Below are 18,295 nucleotides of genomic sequence, written 5' to 3' on the forward strand. Positions count from 1 at the left end.
GGTTCTTTAATTCTCCCATCCTTTCCTGAAGTCCACAATAATATTTTTAGTCTTACTGACGTTGAATGCAAGGTTGTTTCTGCGATATGACCCAATCAGCTGATGAACCTCTCTCCTGTATGCCACCTTGCTATCATCTGAACTTCTGCCATCAATATTTGTGTTGTCGGCAAATTTATAGACGGAGTTTGAGCTGTGTCTAGCCACACAGTGTGGGTGTAGAGAAAGCAGAGCAGGGAGCTAATCACGCGACCTTGAGGTGTGCCAGTGTTGTCAGCGAAGAGGAGATTTGATTTCCGATCTGCACATAATGGTTTCCCGCCGAGAAAGTTAAGGATCCAGTTATAGAGCGAGGTACAGCGGCCCAGTTTCTGAAGCTTTTTGAGTTGAACCGAGGATATGATTGTGTTGAACGCTGAGCTGTAGTCAATAAACAGCTGCCTGATGTAATAATTACTATGGTCCACGTGATTCAAGACCGAATGGAGAGCCAATGAGATTGCGTCCGCTGTAGAATTATTTTTGCGATAGGCAAATTGCAGCAGGTCCAAGACTTTGCTTAGGCAGGGGCTGATTCCAGCCATGACCTACCTCTCAAAGCATTTCATTATAGTAGATGTGAGTGCAACTTGGCGATAGTAATTGAGACAGCTCCCTCTGCTTGTCTTGGGCACTGGTATGATTGTCGCCTTTTTGGAGCAAATGTGAATCTCCAATTGTAGCAATCAGAGGTTGATGATGTCCTGGATACTCCCGCCGGTTGGTTGGCACAAGTTTGCAGAGCCCTACCAGGCACGCCATTAGGTCCCGACACCTTGCGCGGGTTCACCCTCATGAGAGATGTTTTGCCGTGGAGAGAGAGATCACAGAGTCGACGGATGATGCAGGAATTCGCATAGATGTACTGTAGTTTTATTTTCCCTTCAAAGCGTGCATAAATGGGAGAGAAGCATCACAGCTATTCGTGACACTGTTTCGCTCTGTAGGAAGTAATTGCCTGCAAACCCTGCCAGAGCTGATTCGTCTCCATCCTCAATCGGAATTGATCTTTCGCCCTTAAGATAGTTTTTTGTAGGTCATACCTGGACATCATGTATAGCCCTGGATCGTCCGTCTTGAATGACACAGATCTAGCCCTCAGCTGACCACGAATGTCCGGGTTCATTTACGGGTTTTGATTTGGCCATGGACAGTATTATTTCGAAGGCACACGCTCATCCACACGGGTTTTAATGAAGTCGGTGTGTTCACTCAGACTCGAAGTTGAATCCCTGAATATTGTCCAGTCCACTGACTCAAAGCAGTCCTGTCAGCATTCCTCCACAATCCCTTAACTATACTTTCTTGGTTCTCACCACTGCTGCTGCAGTCTTTTGTCTCTCCCTATACACTAGGAGTAGAAGTACAGACGGGTGATCGGGCTTCCCAAAGAGTGGGCGTGGGATGGCGCGGTAAACGTTCTTGGTGGTGGTATAAGCGGTTACGTGTGTCGTCTCCTCTAGTTCCACGGGTGATAGCTTGGTGGTAGTTGTTCAGGGATTTCTACAAGCTGGCCTGGTTTAAATCCCCCACAAATGATAGGGATAGTATCGGAGTACGCTGTTTCATACCTGCTGAATACGGAGCTTAGCTGAAGAATGGTCTCGTCCCGAAATGTCCTTTATTCACTCTTTTCCATTGATGCTGCCTGACCTGCTGAGGTCCTCCAGCATTTTGTGTGTGTGTGTGTTGCTTTAGGTCCTCCAGTGCCTTCTTGACACTTGCCAAAGGTGGAATGTACCTCAACTCGCGTCAGACAGGCACTGGTTGATGGCGGTAAAATCCCTCAGAAGATGAAAAGGACAACATTTGACCACTAAATGTTCTCTGTCAGTGAGCAGAACTGAACAAAAATAGCCACATATGTGTACCAAGATGAGGTAATCATAAAGCATACTCTAGTTCCTCCGTCTTTAAAAGACTGAACTGACCTGTCTGTGGAGAATGGTGAAGCTATCGAGGGGTGGAATATCTTGAGTATGTGGAGGGAAGCGTGCATAGACGTGGCGAGTCACTCAGATAGGTGGACAATATTTGGAAAATAAAAGCATCTGATGTTCAGGAAAACAAAAATAATATTTTGAGATGCATATTGCTAAACGTTTTAGTCAGTAGGAAGAGATTGCTGGATAAAGAGGGGGAGGCTATGGGGGAGATGTTTAAAGGGAGATTGAAGTCCACTGCTTCCCGGCTCACATGGGTGTGAAGGGTCCAATAGAATGCACCGTATACTTTTATTTCATATTCATTTCAAATTTATGGTACGTGTTGTGTGTGAATTATACGTACTGTGCCGTGCACCCCGGTTCGGAAGAAAATTGTTTCGTTTAGCAGCATACATGACGACAAAGTTGTATTTGAACATGTACCAGAAATTTGATTTAATGGGTCAGATCATATTGGGATGGATTTATGGTTGGGCAGACGAGCAATGCAAGTTACGGATGCTCTGCCGCACAAGTTCCAGGCGGCGAGCTGACCTCAGACATGGAGTACTGAGCCTAGCACCCACCCTTCACTACTCCCCTAAACCTGTAAAGTGCTCTGATTCTTGGGAGCTCTTTGCTGTTAATAATTTCCGCACAGTTCTTTGTCTCCAGGCCCAAAGGAAAAACTAATAATTTTCAAATGAATTTAAATATTTTTAAAGACACAGTTCTCTAAAAGCAGCTAATTAAAATCCCAACCGAAAGAAGGAATATTAAAATAAACACAAATAACTCAGATCCTTAAATTACATTTATCTTCTTTGATAAGGATGGCGAACTCTTTTAAATGGATGAAGTCGCTGTTGATGCGCCTCCCTCTTCTACATAAGCGATCATAATATGACCGAATTCGCCGTGAAATTTGAGAAGGAACAGCTAAAGTCAGATGTATCGATATTACAGTAGTGTAAAGGGAGTTCCAGGGGCAGGCGAGCAGAGTAGCCCAGAACTGGTTGGAAAAGAGCACTGTCAGTGACGACGACAGAGCAACAATAGCTGGAACTTTTGGAAGCAATTCGGAAAGCACAGGATATATAATTCCCAAAGAGGAAGAAGTATTCCAAAGGAATAATGAGACAACCGTGGCTAACAAGACAAGTCAAAGCGATAATAGAGAAAAAATAATGGGAAGTTAGAGGATCGGGAAGCTTCTAAAAACAAACAAAAGGCAAATAAAAAAGTCATTAAGAGGTAAAGGTGGAATACGAAAGTAAGCTAGCCAGTAATAGTCAAAAGAATACCAAACGTTTCTTTGGATACATACAGTGTAAAAGGGAGGCGAGAGTGTATATCGGACCGCTGGAAAAAAAATGCTGGCGAGGTAGTAATAAGGGACAAGGAAATGGCGGATGAACTGAATAAGTATTCACTGTGGAAGACATGAGCAGTATGGTGGAAGTTCCAGGTGTCAGGGGTCTTGAAGTATGTGAATTTACCAGATGGTGTGCACCCCAGTGTTCTGAAAGAGGTGGCTGAAGAGGTTGTGAAGGCATTAGTAATGATTTTTCAAGAATAACTAGATTCTGGGATGGTTCTGGAAGAATGCAAATATCACTCCACTCTTCAAGAAGGAAGAGAGGAAGAAGAAAGGAAACTATAGGCCAGTTAGTCTGATCTCAGTGGTTGGGAAGATGTTGGATTCGATTACTAATGAGGAGGTCACTAGGTACTTGGAGGCACATGATAAAATAGGCCATAGTCAGCACAGTTTCATGAAGGGAAATTCATGCCTGAAAAAAATCTGTTGGAATTCTCTGCAGAAAAAAACAAGCTGGATAGACAAAGGAGAATCGGTTGATGTTGTGTACTTGGATTTTCAGAAGGCCTTTGACAAGATGCCGCACGTGAGGCTGCTTCTTTGCCAAAGGTAAGTGTGGAGGCCAGGATTTTGTATACAGTATATATAAGGCAGAAGTTGATCAATTATTGATTGGTCTGAACATGAAGGGATACAGGGAGAAGGCAGGGGACTGGGGCTGAGAGGAAAATTAGATCAGCCATGATGTGCAGCAGCTTGTCAAAGGCCTTCTGAAAATTAGATCAGTTCATGTCATTACAGGAAAGATTCTAGCATGGATGAATCAGTAGCTGAATGGCAGGAGGCAAAGAGTGGGAACAAGGGAGCCTTTTCTGGTAGGCTGCTGGTGACTAGTGGTTTTCCACAGGCATCTGTGTTGAGACCAATTCTTTTTACATTATACATCAATGATTAGGATGATGGAATTAATGGCTTTGTTGCAAAGTTTGCAGCAGATATGAAGATACTTGGAGGGGCATGTAGCATGAAAAACTAGAGAGGCCACAGAGAACTTAGACAGATTAGGAGAATGGGCAAAGAAATGGCAGATGAAATACAGTGTCAGGAAGTGGATGGTCCTGCACTTTGATAGAAGTAGTACAAGGGTTTACTATTAGACACACACACATATGTGCAGATGGTAATGTGGTAAGTCAATGAACAACTGAATATTTTATACTACATTATGATTTTAAACACCAAACATTAAAATTGTGGCATCTTAATATCTTTTACTGCCATCTATCATTGTGCAAGTAAAGTATTGCATAGTTCTTACCTGTAGGTTTACTTGCATATCATTGGATTCTGTGATAATGAGAAAATGCAAGAATTACACAATTTTCAAATTAACACATGTATAGCATGTTTAAATACAAAATCTCAAGGATATAAACCAGAAAGTTCACCTTGGATGCCATACTAAACCCTGTAAAATTTTGCATACATACAAAATTCCACTGCAGCATCCATCACCAAGGACCCCAACATTCACACCATGTTTTCTCTTCTCTGCTGCCGGCAGGTTCAGGAACAGATATGAACTTTCATCCATCAGGATCCTGAACCAGCGTGGTCATCTTCACTCACATAACACTGAGCTGATCTTTGCAGACAATATTTGGACTAACATCCAAGGACATTGAGAGGCATTGATCGCGTGGATAGTCAGAAACATTTTCCCAGGGCTGAATGGCTATGATGAGAAGGCACAGTTTTAAAGTGCTTGGAAGTAGGTACAGAGGAGATGTCAGGGGTAAGTTTTTCAAATATAGTATTAGTTGTAAAATGTTTGGCAGTGTGGAGGATCAGAGTGATCTTTGGGTCTGTGTCCATAGGATACTCAAAGCTGCTGCGCAGGTTGAAGGCATATGGTGCATTGGCCTTCATCAACCATGGGATTGAGTTCAAGAGCTGAGAGGTGATGTTACAGCTGTGTAGGACCCTGGTTAGACCCCACTTGGAGTACTGTGCTTGGTTCTGGTCACCTCACTACAGGAAGGATGTGGAAACTATCGAAAGGGTGCATAGGAGATTGACAAGGAGGTTGCCTGGATTGGGGAGCATGCCTTACAAGAGTAGGTTGAGTGAACTCAGCCTTTTCTCCTTGGAGAGACGGAGGATGAGAGGTGAACTGATAGAGGTGTATAAGCTGATGAGAGGCATTGATCGTGTGGATAATCAGAGGCTTTTTCCCAGGGCTGAAATTGCTAACACGTGAAGACACAGTTTTAAGGTGCTTAGAAGTAGGTACAGAAGGGACGTCCAGGGTATGTATTTTATGCAGAGAGTGGTGAGTGCATGAAATTGGCTGGCGGTGACAGTGGTGGAGGCGGATACGATAGGGTCTTTTAAGAGGCTCCTGGATAGGTACATGGAGTTTAGAAAAATAGAGGGCTATGGCTAACCCCAGGTAATTTCTAAAGTAAGTACATGTTTGGCACCGCTTTGTGAGCAGAAGGTCCTGTATTGTACTGTAGGTTTTCTCTGTTTCTATGTTTCTATTTTAGATTTTTGGATTTTCTTCCCATTTACAAAATAGTCCACACATTTATTTCTACTACCATAGTGCGTGACCATGCATTTTCCAACATTATGTTTCATTTACCACTTTCTTGCCCATTCTCCTAATCTGTTTAAGTCCTTCTGCATCCTACCTGCTTCTTCAAAACTACATGCCCCTCCACCAATCTTCATATCATCTGCAAACTTGGCAACAAAGCCATCTATTTCAACATCTATATCATTTATATATAACATAAAGGAAGTGATCCTAACACTGACCCCTGCTGAACACCACTGGTCATTGGCAGCCAACCAGACGAGGATCCTTTTATTCCGACTCACTGCTTCCTACCAATCAGCCAATGCTGTAACCACGTTAGTAACTTTCCTGTAACACCGCGGGCTCTTAACTTGGTCAACAAGTACTCCATCACCTCATTCTTAACAATTGACTCTAACATCTTCCCAACCACTGAGTTCAGGCTAACTGGTCTATCATTTCCTTTCCTCTGCCTTCCTTGTTTCTAAAAGAATGGAGTGAAATTTGCAAATTTCCAGTCCTCTGGCACCATGCCAGAGTCCAATGATTTTTGAAAGATCATTTCTAATGCCGTCACCATCTCTAACACTACTTCTTTCAAACCCTAAGGTGCAGCTCATCTGGTCCGGGTGACTTGTGTACTTTTAGGTCCTACAGTTTTTGAACACCTTCTACCTTGTAATAGTAACTGCACCCACTTCTCTTCCTTCACACACATCTGGCACACTGCTAGTGTCTTCCACAGTGAAGACGAATGCAAAATACTCATTTAGTTCATCTTCTATCTCCTTGTCCCTCATTATTATTTTTCCTGCCTCATTTTCTAGCAATCCTATATCCACTCTCATCTCTCTTATTTTTTACATGCTTGAAAAAGCTTTTCCTCTCCACTTCGATATTATTTGCTAGCTTGCTTTCCCTTTTCATCTTTTTTTCCCTTCTAATGATTATTTTAGTTGCTCTCTATAAGTTCTTATAAACTTCCCAATGGTCTATATTCGCACTATTTTTTGCTTTGTTGTATACCCTCTCTTTTGTTTTACATTAGCTTTGCCTTCCCTTGTCAGCTGTGGTTGTAGTATTTTGCCATTTCAGTATTTCTTCACTTTTGGAATACACATGTCCTACACCTTCCCCATTTTACCCAGAAACACACTCTGCTGACATCTCTGCCAGCAGCTCCTTCTAATTTACTTTGGCCAACTCCTCTCTCACTGTAATTTCCCTTAATCCACTGAAAAACTGCCACATCAGACTTTACTTCCACCCTATCAAATTTCAAGTGGAACTCAATCATGCTGTGATCAGAAAGTCCTGGCAATTCTGGACAATATTTCTTACCCTCTGCATGCCACCAGGGCTGAACAGAAGAGCGCATATAGCAATAGACTAAGACAACTGGGGTGACATTTGTTAGGTGTGTTCAGGAAGGTTTCTTGACACAATATGTATATAAGTCTACAAGAGGAGAAGTTGCACTTTATCTGGTATTGGGAAATGAACCTGGTTAGGTGTCAGATCACTCAGTGGGAGAGCATTTTGGAGATAGTGATCACAATTCTATCTCCTTTACCATAGCATTGGAGAGGGATAGGAACAGACAAGTTAGGAAAGTGTTTAATTGGAGTGAGAGGAAATATGAGGCTATCAGGCAGAAACTTGGAAGCATGAATTGGAAACAGATGTTCTCAGGGAAACATAGGAAGAAATGTGGCAAATGTCCGGGGGATATTTGCATGGAGTTCTGCATAGGTACATTCCAATGAGACAGGGAAAGGGTGGTAGGGTACAGGAACCACGGTGTACAAATGCTGTTGTAAATCTAGTCAAGAAGAAAAGAAGAGCTTACAAAAGGTTCAAACGACTAGGTAATGATAGAGATCGAGAAGATTATAAGACTAGCAGGAAGGAGCTTAAGAATGAAATTAGGAGACCCAGGGGGGGGCCATGAGAAATGGACAGAACTGAGGAAAACTCCAAGGCATTCTACAAGTATGGGAAGATCAAGAGGATAAGATGTGAGAGAATAGGACTAATCAAGTGTGACAGTGGGAAAGTATATATGGAACTGGAGGAGATAGCAGAGGTACTTAATGAATACTTTGTTTCAGTATTCACTACGGAAGAGGATCTCAGTGATTGCAGGGATGACTTACAGCAAACTGAAAAGCTTGAGCATGTAAATATTAAGGAAGAAGATGTGCTGGAAATTTTGGAAAGCATCAAGTTGGATAAGTCACTGAGACCAGACAAGATGTACCCCAGGCTATTGTGGGAAGCCAGGGAGGAGATTGCTGAGCCTCTGGCGATTATCTTTGCATTATCACTGCACACAGGAGAGGTTCTGGAGGACTGGAGGGTTTTGGATGTTGTTTCCTTATTCAAGTAAAGGAGTAGAGATGGCCCAGGAAATTATATACCAGTGAGTCTTACTTCAGTAGTTGGTAAGCTGATGAAGAAGATCCTGAGAAGCAGGATTTATGAACATTTAGAGAGGCATAATATGATTAGAAATTGTCAGTATGGCCTTATCAAAGGCAGGTGGTGCCTTACGAGCCTGATGCAATTTTTTGAGGATATGACTAAACACATTGATGAAGGCAGAGTAGTAGATGTAGTGTATATGGATTTCAGCAAGGCATTTTCGAAGGTACCCCATTCAAGCCTTATTGAGAAAGTAAGGAGGCATGGGATCCAAGGGGACATTGCTTTCTGGATCCAGAACTGGCTTTCCCACAGAAGGCAAAGAGTGGTTGTAGACGGGTCATATTCTGCATGGAGGTCGATGACAAGTGGTGTGCCTCAGGGATCTGTTCTGGGACCCCTACTCTTTGTGATTTTTAATCGACCTGGAATACGAAGTTGAGGGATGGGTTAGTATATTTGCTGATGACACAAAGGTTGGGGGTGCTATGGATAGAGTGGAGGGCTGTCAGAGATTATAGCGGGACATTGATAAGTTGCAGAACTGGGCTGAGAAGTGGCAGATGGAGTTCAACTCAGGTAAGTGTGAGGTGGTTCATTTTGGTAGGTCAAATTTGATGGCAGAATATACCATTAATGGTAAGACATTTGGCAGCATGGAGAATCAGAGGGATGTTGGGGTCCAAATCCATAGGACACTCAAGGCTGCTGTGCAGGTTGACTCTGTTGTTCAAGAGCCAAGAGGTGATGTTACAGCTTTATAGGACCTGGTCAGACCCCACTTGGAGTACTCTGCTCAGTTCTGGTCACCTCACTACAGGAAGGATGTGGATTTACAAGGATGCTGCCTGGACTGGGGAGTATGCCTTACGAGAATAGGTTGAGTGAACTTGGCCTTTTCTCCTTGGAGAGACGGAGGATGAGAGGTGACCTGATAGAGGTGTACAAGATGATGAGACACATTCATCGTGTGGATAGACAGAGGCTTTTTCCCAGGGCTGAAATGGCTAGCACTAGAGGGCATAGTTTTAAGGTGCTTGGAAGTAAGTACATAGGAGATGTCAGGGGTAATTTTTTTACGCAGAGAGTGGTGAGTGCTTAGAATGGGCTGCCAGTGGCGGTGATGGAGGTGGATACGTTAGGGTGTTTTAAGAGATTCCTGGATAGGTACATGGAGCTTAGAAAAATAGAGGGCTATGGGTAACCCTAAGTAATTTCTAAGGTAAGGACATGTTCAGCACAGCTTTGCGGGCTGAAGGGCCTGGATTGTGCTGTAGGTTTTCTATGTTTCTAACTGCGCTGCTGCAAGGAGCATGATATGAGGTCATTCTTACCCTCAGCCATTAGGCTGTATAATGAGTCAACCTATAGCTGGGAAAGTGATGACCTCCTCCTGATAGACTGTAATAACTTATTTTTTATTCTTTCTTACTTCTCTTCTAATACTTTATATCTGTGAACTTGTAATGCCACTGTGACACTATAATTTCTTTTGGGATCAATAATGTATCTATCTTTGATATTCGCATATTGGTTGCTTGTCAGTCTTTTTGTGTAGTTTTTCACTGATTCTATTGTATTTCTTTGTTCTACTGTGAGTGTCTGCAAGAAAATGAATCTCAGGGTAGTATTTGGTAACATACACGTACTTTGATAATAAAAATAATATTATCTTTGAACTTTGAGCAACAAAGAAATCAGGATGAAGTAAAATAAATCCAACAATTTTGGTTCAAATGTGTTGGCACTTCCACTAAGTTACTGCACTTGTTTCCCAGTGCCACCAATTAGAAGAGTGGACTGCATAGGTTTTATAACACTGGTTTTATTTCTATTTTCAGTTAACATCTAATCAACAGCTTATAGAGAAACTCTAAGAAATTCTATAAGTAAGTAATCTGGTCCCTGGCAATTTGGTGAGTTCAATGAAATATCCATTGATATACTTGGAATGCAGAAGATTGAAAGGGGAATTGATAGAGGTTTCAAAATTATGAGGGGTAAACTTAAGCAGGCATTTTTTTCTGAGGCTGAGTGGGATTACAATCAGAGGTCATAGGTTAAGAGTGAAGGGTGAAAAGTTTAAGGAGAACATGAGGGGGAACTTTATCACTCATCATCGTCAGTAGAATGAGTTGTCAGCATAAGTGTATGCAAGCTCGATCTCAAGGTCTAAGGAAGTTTGGATAGGTACATGAATATTTGGGGTATGGGGAACTATGGTCCTAGTGCAGGTCGACAGGAGTAGGCAGCTTGAATGTTTCAGCATGGACTCGATGGGACTGTGCTGTATGGCCCCATGATTCAATGATCTCTACATCGAGTAAATATAAGCAATATATTTCAATAAAATAGTAACTGTATTTCAATCATATTATTTTCTACCCCATAAATGTGATTGGGTCAGAATTACTGAAACAGGTGACACCTGATATCCAAGAAGATGAAACATATTGCGAGTTTTGGTTAAACCGAGCGAATGTTGGTGGGAATAAATACCTGAATGTGATGCCATACAAATACTTTCGGCATAAAGATTACTGTATCTGTATCAATAGTTTTCGAAAATGAGGATAGTTGACTCGATAAAAGTATACAAAATGAAAATACAAACTTTTATTTCCTCGGATCACGAGAAACGTCAGGAATATGATCAATACAGCTGCCATCACCATTACGCTGATTAACACTGATGTCATGTAGGTCCTCCCATCTTCCAATTTCTTCATGTTGCCTGAGTCAAAAGGGATAGGGTCAGACGTTTAATACATGCAACTTACAATGCATCTCCTAGATTAAGCTTTTTTCCTGCTTGGGATGCACACAAAGACAAGAGTTTTCTCTTAAAACATAAGAAAGATAGAGTGTTATGCACAACAGGAAGCCATGCAATCCATGTTGGTTGAACCCTTCCTTTTGTAAGTGTGATGGTGGTTTCAACTTCCATTGTCCCTTTGGCACAAGGTAATAAACATGCAATCTGCTGTGGGTGAATTCTTCCCTCAACTTCCTTGGTTTTATCTGTTACTTGCAGTTATACTCAGTGGCCACTTGATTAGCTATCTCCTGTACCTAATAAAATGGCCACTGAGTGTTTGTTCATGGCCTTCTGCTGCTGTAGCCCAGCTACTTCAAGGCTCAACATGTGTGCTTTCAGAGAAGCTCTTCTGCATTCCACTGTTGTAACACGTGGATATTTGAGTTGCTGTCACTTCCTGTCAGTTTGAACTAATCTGGACATTCTACTCTGACCTCTCTCATTAACGGGGTGTTTTCACTAGTAGAACTACAACTCATTGATGTGCTCTGTCTCTCGCACCTTTCTCTGTAAACTCTAGAGACTGTTGTGCATGAAAATCCCAGGAGATCGGCAGTTTCTGAGATACTCATGTCACACTGTTTGGCACCAACAATCATTCCACAGTCAAAGTCACTTAGCTCACATTTCTTCCTCATTCTGATGTTGGGTCTGAACTATAACTGAATCTCTTCTTTTTATACGCTGTGTTGCTGACACATAATTGACTGGATAGATATTTGTTTTAATGAACAGCGTACAGGTGTACCTAATAATGTGGCCACTGACTGTGTGTCCCTTAATTATTAATATTTTTTAAAGGGAACATATATTTCCCAATCTGAACTTTTAGATGCCAGACAAATTTATTCCATCCTCATCCGCCATACCACAACCATCCCTTCTCCCCTCCTCCAGCACTAACACTCCCCAGCACCATTTGCAATTGCTGTGAATCGGATAGGTTTCAACGCCCCCTAAAGTAAAGGATGGGAGTTACAACATGGGACGAAAAAGGGACTGGTGAGCTACCTGTAGGTTCTGGTCACTTGCAGTGAGCAACAAAGCAACCACTAAACTGCATTTTGTTTCTCCATGTTGGCGAAGGGACCACACCATGGATACCTGGTCAATTATTTCTGTTTATAGGTGAGGTTTTATTTGATATTGATTGGGTTAGATTAGAATGCACTTATCTGTGTCATGTATATTGAAACATATTGTGAAATGTACTCATGTATATTGTAAGTGTTGTAAATAATCCAACTGCCAGTGTATGATCTTCCCAGCCTTATTTTCTTCTTTTATAAATGTTTTACATCAACTTTTCCTCACACTCTTGTCACAAAAGGAGACGTGCACGATAGGCAACTTCTTTCTCGTGACCTGAGCAACATCTTCACCCCATGGGGAAAGAACATGATGGCTTTCAGTGTGAGATTATTTCTCCATTCTTCTCCTTATACCAGCATTCTCATTTTACTTCGCTTAGTTTTATGCACAGATTCATTAAATCAGAATTTAAGATTATAAGATACAGAAGCAGAATTAGACCATTCGGCCCATCGAGTCTGCCCACCATTCTATCACAGACGATTTATTATCCCTCAATCCCATTCTCCTACCTTCTCCCCATAACCTTCGATGCCCTTACTAATCAAAAAACCTATCGACCTCCGCTATAATGACTTGGCCTCCATAGCCATCTGTGCAATGAATTCCACAGGCTACCCACCCTCTATCTAAAGAAATTCCTCCTTATCTCTGTTCCAAAATGACAACCAGCTATACTGAAACAGTGCCTCTGTTCTTAAACCACACCACTATAGGAAACATTCGTCCCGTGTCCATTCTATCTAGGTCTTTCAATATTCTGTAGGCTTCAATGAGATACAAAGTCCAAAGTAAGTGTATTATTAAGGTACATATATGTCACCATATGCAACCCTGAGATTCCTTTTCTTGTGGGCATACTCAATAAATCCAATAACCATAATAGAATCAATGAAAGACTGCACCAACAGAGCAGGCATCCAGGTTGCAAAAGAAAATAAAATGTGCAGCTACAAAAATCGAAAATAATAATAATAAACAAATTAGCTATAAATATCGAGAACATAAGATGAAGAGTCCTTGAAAGTGAGTTCATAGTTTGTGGGAAAAGATCAGTGTTGGGGCAAGTGAAGTTGTGTGAGGTTATCCCCTTTGGTTCCAGATCCTGATGATTGAGGGGTAGTAACTGTTCCTGAACCTGGTGGTGTGGGTCCTCAGGCTCTTGATGGCAGCAGTGCGATGAGAGTGTGACCTGGGTCGTGGGGTACATATGATGGATGCTGCTTTCCTGTGACAGCATTTCATGTAGATGTGCTCAGTGGTTGGTGGGGGTGGTTTACACATGATGGACTGGACCGTATCCATTACATTTTGTAAGGTAGCCAGGCAATCATAAATGTAAAGTGAGTACAGCAGGGGGCTCAGCACACAGCCTTGTGGTGCACTGGTGCTGCCCAACTCATTCATCTAAACTCCTCGTTCTCAGGAACATTCTGTGAATCTGCTGTGGACCCGCTTTAATGCCAGCACATCCAGTCTTAGATAACATGCCTAAAATGGATCACAATACTCCAAATTGGTCTGATGAATGATTTATAAAGCCTTAACTGACAACATTAAATGATAGGAATTGTAAATCAACCATTATACAACCCATAACTGCGTAAAACTGTGATAGGTTGTATTCCGAGGGTTGTTACCTTGCCAAGGTGGAGAGGATGGTGTGTTTCTCTGTTCTCGATAGTAATGCCATCTAGTGCTTAGCTCCTGGTAGGGTCACCCGTGGCATTAAGGTCAAGAGACCAAATGAATCTCAAGGTTGTGAATAGATAGGTAGATATTTTATTGATCCCAAAGGAAATTACAGTATCACACTAGAGTTACAAGTGCTCAGATATGCAAATATTAGAAGAGAAGAAAGAATAAAAATAAATTACCTTAAAAATAAGATGTACAAGTTTACAAGCCAAAGATTACAAGATCAATTCGCCGGTTGACTCATTATAGAGCCTAATGGCTGACGATAAGAATGATCTCATACAGTGCTCTTTGGAGCAGTGCAGTTGTCTTAGTCTACTACTGAAAATACTCCTCTGTTCAGCCAAGGTGGCATGCAGAGGGCGAGAAACACTATTCAGAGTTGCCAGGAATTTCCAGAGGGTACTTTGTTCTACCACAGCCTCCAGGTGTCCACTTTGAGCCCTATAACAGAGCTAGTCTCTCTAATCAGTTTATTGATCCTGTTGGCATCATTAGTGTTGATGCATTCCCCCAGTACACCACTGTATAGAAGAATGTACCGGTGACAACAGACGGGTAGAACATGCGAAGGAGAGACCTGCATACTCCAAAGGATCTCAGTCCCCTCAGTAGTTAGAGGTGACTCTGGCCGTACTTATACACAAGTGCTCCACTCAAGTCTGTCATCCAGCTCCACCCCCAGGTATCTGTAGGTCTTCACCACATCCACGTCCTCACCATCAATAGTAACAGGGAGCAGTGCAGGCTTAGTCTTCCTAAAACCAATCAACATCTCCTTTGTCTTACTGATATTGAACTGCAGATACTCAGTTTGCACCATTTGGCAAAGTCCTCCACCAGGGTACTGTTTTCATACTTCTGTCCTCCCCTTATACGCCCAAATATTGCTGAGTCATCAGAGAATTTCTGCAGTTGACATGACCCAGTGGTGTATCTGAAGTCTGAGATGTATGGGGTAAACAGAAAGGGAGCCGATACAGTCCCCCGTGGGGCCTCAATGCTGCTTATAGACATGAGTGATACAGAGCTCTGAAGCATCAGAATCTGTGGTCTGCCAGTCAGGTCTTATATTATCCAGGAAGTGCCAACCTGCACTGAACAGAACTTTTCCCTCAGCAATGAGGACTGTATGGTATTGAAAGCACAAAAAAAAATCAAAAGACATGATCCTCACTGCTTATCCTAATGGGAGTAGGCTCTGTTCAGCAGGTGGATGACACCATCATCATCTCCAATGTGCTCCTGGTAGGCAACCTGCAGGGGTTCCAGGGCTGATGTGACCAGGGGTCAGAGATGAGCCAAGATCAACCTCTCTTGGGTCTTCATGATGTATGAGGTCAGGGCAACTTCATGGTAGTCATTCAAGACTTTCGGTCGGCCCTTCGAGATGTTTTCCACAGAGTTGGGACCCTTTCCAGGCTGAGAACCCGATTGAAAACGCACTGGAGAATTCCACACAGCTGCTCAGCACACCCCTTCAGGACCTTGGGGTTTGCACCATCCAGTCCCAATGCTTTGCTGTGTCGGAGTTTCCCCAGAGCCCTTCTCACCTGCTCAGTAGTGAAGGTGAGTCCATGATGACTGGGGAGTTGGTGGAAGGTGGGGGCTGGGGGAGGTGAAGATCGGGATAATGGCAGTTGGCAAGTGGAGGTGTGGATGATAGGTGCAGGAGACGGAAGGGGTGTAGGACAGTATTGGCCTGTGTTGATCATCCATATGTTGAACTGGAGAAGGGAAGAGGGAGGAGGGGAGGTGTTGATACTGAGGGAGCATTGAGTGTCAGGGGGTGTGAACAGGTAGGCAATTGTCAAACCTATTGAAAAATTGGTTTAGCTCATTAGCTCATACATACTTTACATACTTTGATAATAAATGTACTTTAAGCTTTGAACTTTCAAAGAGGATGTTCTAAACAAGAAGTGATCCAACCAAGACCTCAATGGTGAAGCTGGCAAAAGGTACTGATACATCACAACGGTAGTGAAGGGTCCCCAGTCATCATCCATTCCATGGCACTGGACCCTGACTCTGCTCTGTCAAGGTCCTGTGGTGTCTGCCTGTGCATCAGCCTCCCCACATTAAACAAAGTCATGTACATGTATTCTCCGTTAGGAGAACATAACGCCCAACTCAAATGATCACTCCACATTGTTCGATGAATCACGAAGTTTAATGGCTACTTACACTTAAATTTTAATGTTTTGCTTTCACTGGGAAATTGCATCATTCCTGGAAGACAGCAATAGTTAGAACCATCTTCCTCCAGCAAATCAAGGATTTTTCTGCAATTCTTTCCTGTCACATGCACCTCATTTGTGCTCCTACTCAGGTTTCTGCCATGTGGTTGGCCTGGTGATATTGTGAACAGCAGTTCTTTTCCTTCGTAATCGATTGTGCATTTTTGCATCATCAACCGAATTTCAGCTGTAATTATAAAGAGATAGAACTGAGAATTGGCATGATGCATATATCAATCAATTTGATTTCCAATAAGTATATAGATTGGGCTATTGAATAATTAATTTATAGCTAGGCAAAGCAGATCTTGCTGGTTTAAACTACATCTTCAATGAATAAACATTTGTCAGTTCTGTTCCTTTGGATAAATAAGCTTGTTTATTATTTATATATTATTTTATCATCTAATATGTATTAAAAGCCTGTTGCACCTGTCATAGCATTGCCTTCCTGATACATTAATATGTTCCAACTTGATGGCATGAATATTGATTTCTCCTTCCAGTAAAATAATTCCTCCCCTTCCCCTCTTCTTCTATTCCCCTCTCTGGCTTCTTCGTCTTCTCACCTGCCTATCACCTCCCCCTGGTGCCCCTCCTCCCATGGTCCACTCTCCTTTCCTATCAGATTTATTCCTCTCCAGCCCTTTACCGCTCCCACCCTCCTGGCTTCACCTATCACCTTCTAGCTATCCTGCTTCCCCCACCATCTTTCGATTCTGGCAGTTCTTTCCTTCCTTTCCAGGGCTGAGGAAGTGTCTTAGCTGAAAGTTCTTTTCCATGGATGTTGCCTGACCTGCTGGGTTCCTCCGGCATTTTGTGTGTGCTGCTTTGGATTTCCAGCATCTGCAGAATTTCTTGTGTATTTGCTTTTGTCTCTTATTGCAAACACGGCTATCAGACAGCCTGGAAACTCCAAGTGTCTTGGTCAGTGTAAGTGTCAATGTGGAGGTCTGCATACAGCAGGAGAAATAAAATAACCCGGATCCATTGGGAGGAATGTCAAAGATGAAACATTCATGTAACACGCTTGGCAATAACTTACATTGAGGGAATCATGTGATACATTAGACCATAAGATATAGGAGCAGAATTAGGCTATTTAAACCTTTTTTAGGGGGGTTATTATTTTTTTAGATATTTTTCTTTGTTTTACATTATTCATTTGTATCCCACGTGATTGGGAGTTTTATCATTTAAGTGTTATCTGGCTTTTTAATCACTTATGTTAATTATAATAATGCATTCCCGATAACTTTGTACTGCTACCATGTTATGTTTAACATAGAACATAGAATAGTACAGCACAGTACAGGCCCTTCGGCCCACAATGTTGTGCCGACCCTCAAACCCTGCTTCCCATATACGCCCCCACCTTAGATTCCTCCATATACTTGTCTAGTAGTCTCTTAAACTCCACTAGTGTATCTGCCTCCACCACTGACTCAGGTAGTGCATTCCACGCACCAACCACTCTCTGAGTAAAAAACCTTCCTCTAATATCCCCCTTGAACTTCCCACCCCTTACCTTAAAACCATGTCCTCTTGTCTTGTATTGTCCTCTTGGGGAAGAGGCGCTGGCTATCCACTTTATCTATTCCTCTTATTATCTTGTACACCTCTATCATGTCTCCTCTCATCCTCCTTCTCTCAAAATAGTAAAGCCCTAGCTCCCTTAATCTCTGATCATAATGCATACTTTCTAAACCAGGCAGCATTCTGGTAAATCTCCTCTGTACCCTTTCCAATGCTTTCACATCCTTCCTATAGTGAGGCGACCAGAACTGGACACAGTACTCCAAGTGTGGCCTAACCAGAGTTTTACAGAGCTGCATCATTACATCGCGACTCTTAAACTCTATCCCTCGGCTTATGAAAGCTAACACACCATAAGCTTTCTTAACTACCCTATCCACCTGTGAGGCAACTTTCAGGATCTGTGGACATGTACCCCGAGATCCCTCTGCTCCTCCACACTACCAAGTATCCTGCCATTTACTTTGTACTCTGCCTTGGAGTTTGTCCTTCCAAAGTGTACCACCTCACACTACTCCGGGTTGAACTCCATCTGCCACTTCTCAGCCCACTTCTGCATCCTATCAATGTCTCTCTGCAATCTTTGACAATCCTCTACACTATCTACAACACCACCAA

The 18,295-nt window shown here is 42.4% G+C and overlaps 1 protein-coding gene across 2 annotated transcripts in view; it reads right to left on the reverse strand.

The window, feature by feature from the left end:
* Nucleotides 1–18,295, reverse strand: part of LOC134346122 (uncharacterized) — a 30,572-nt gene that overhangs the window by 5,288 nt on the left and 6,989 nt on the right. For both annotated transcript variants that reach the window (XM_063047426.1, XM_063047425.1), the window contains exons 2-4: nucleotides 16,089–16,328; nucleotides 10,908–11,027; nucleotides 4,604–4,632 (exon numbers count right to left, since the gene is read on the reverse strand). In XM_063047426.1, coding sequence (XP_062903496.1) covers nucleotides 4,604–4,632; nucleotides 10,908–11,027; nucleotides 16,089–16,314 — 375 coding nt within the window. In that variant the 5' untranslated portion in view covers nucleotides 16,315–16,328. The remainder of the gene's footprint in view (nucleotides 1–4,603; nucleotides 4,633–10,907; nucleotides 11,028–16,088; nucleotides 16,329–18,295) is intronic.

The sequence above is a fragment of the Mobula hypostoma genome, chromosome 5 (genome assembly GCF_963921235.1).
Source record: "Mobula hypostoma chromosome 5, sMobHyp1.1, whole genome shotgun sequence".
NCBI classification, from domain to species: Eukaryota; Metazoa; Chordata; class Chondrichthyes; order Myliobatiformes; family Myliobatidae; genus Mobula; species Mobula hypostoma.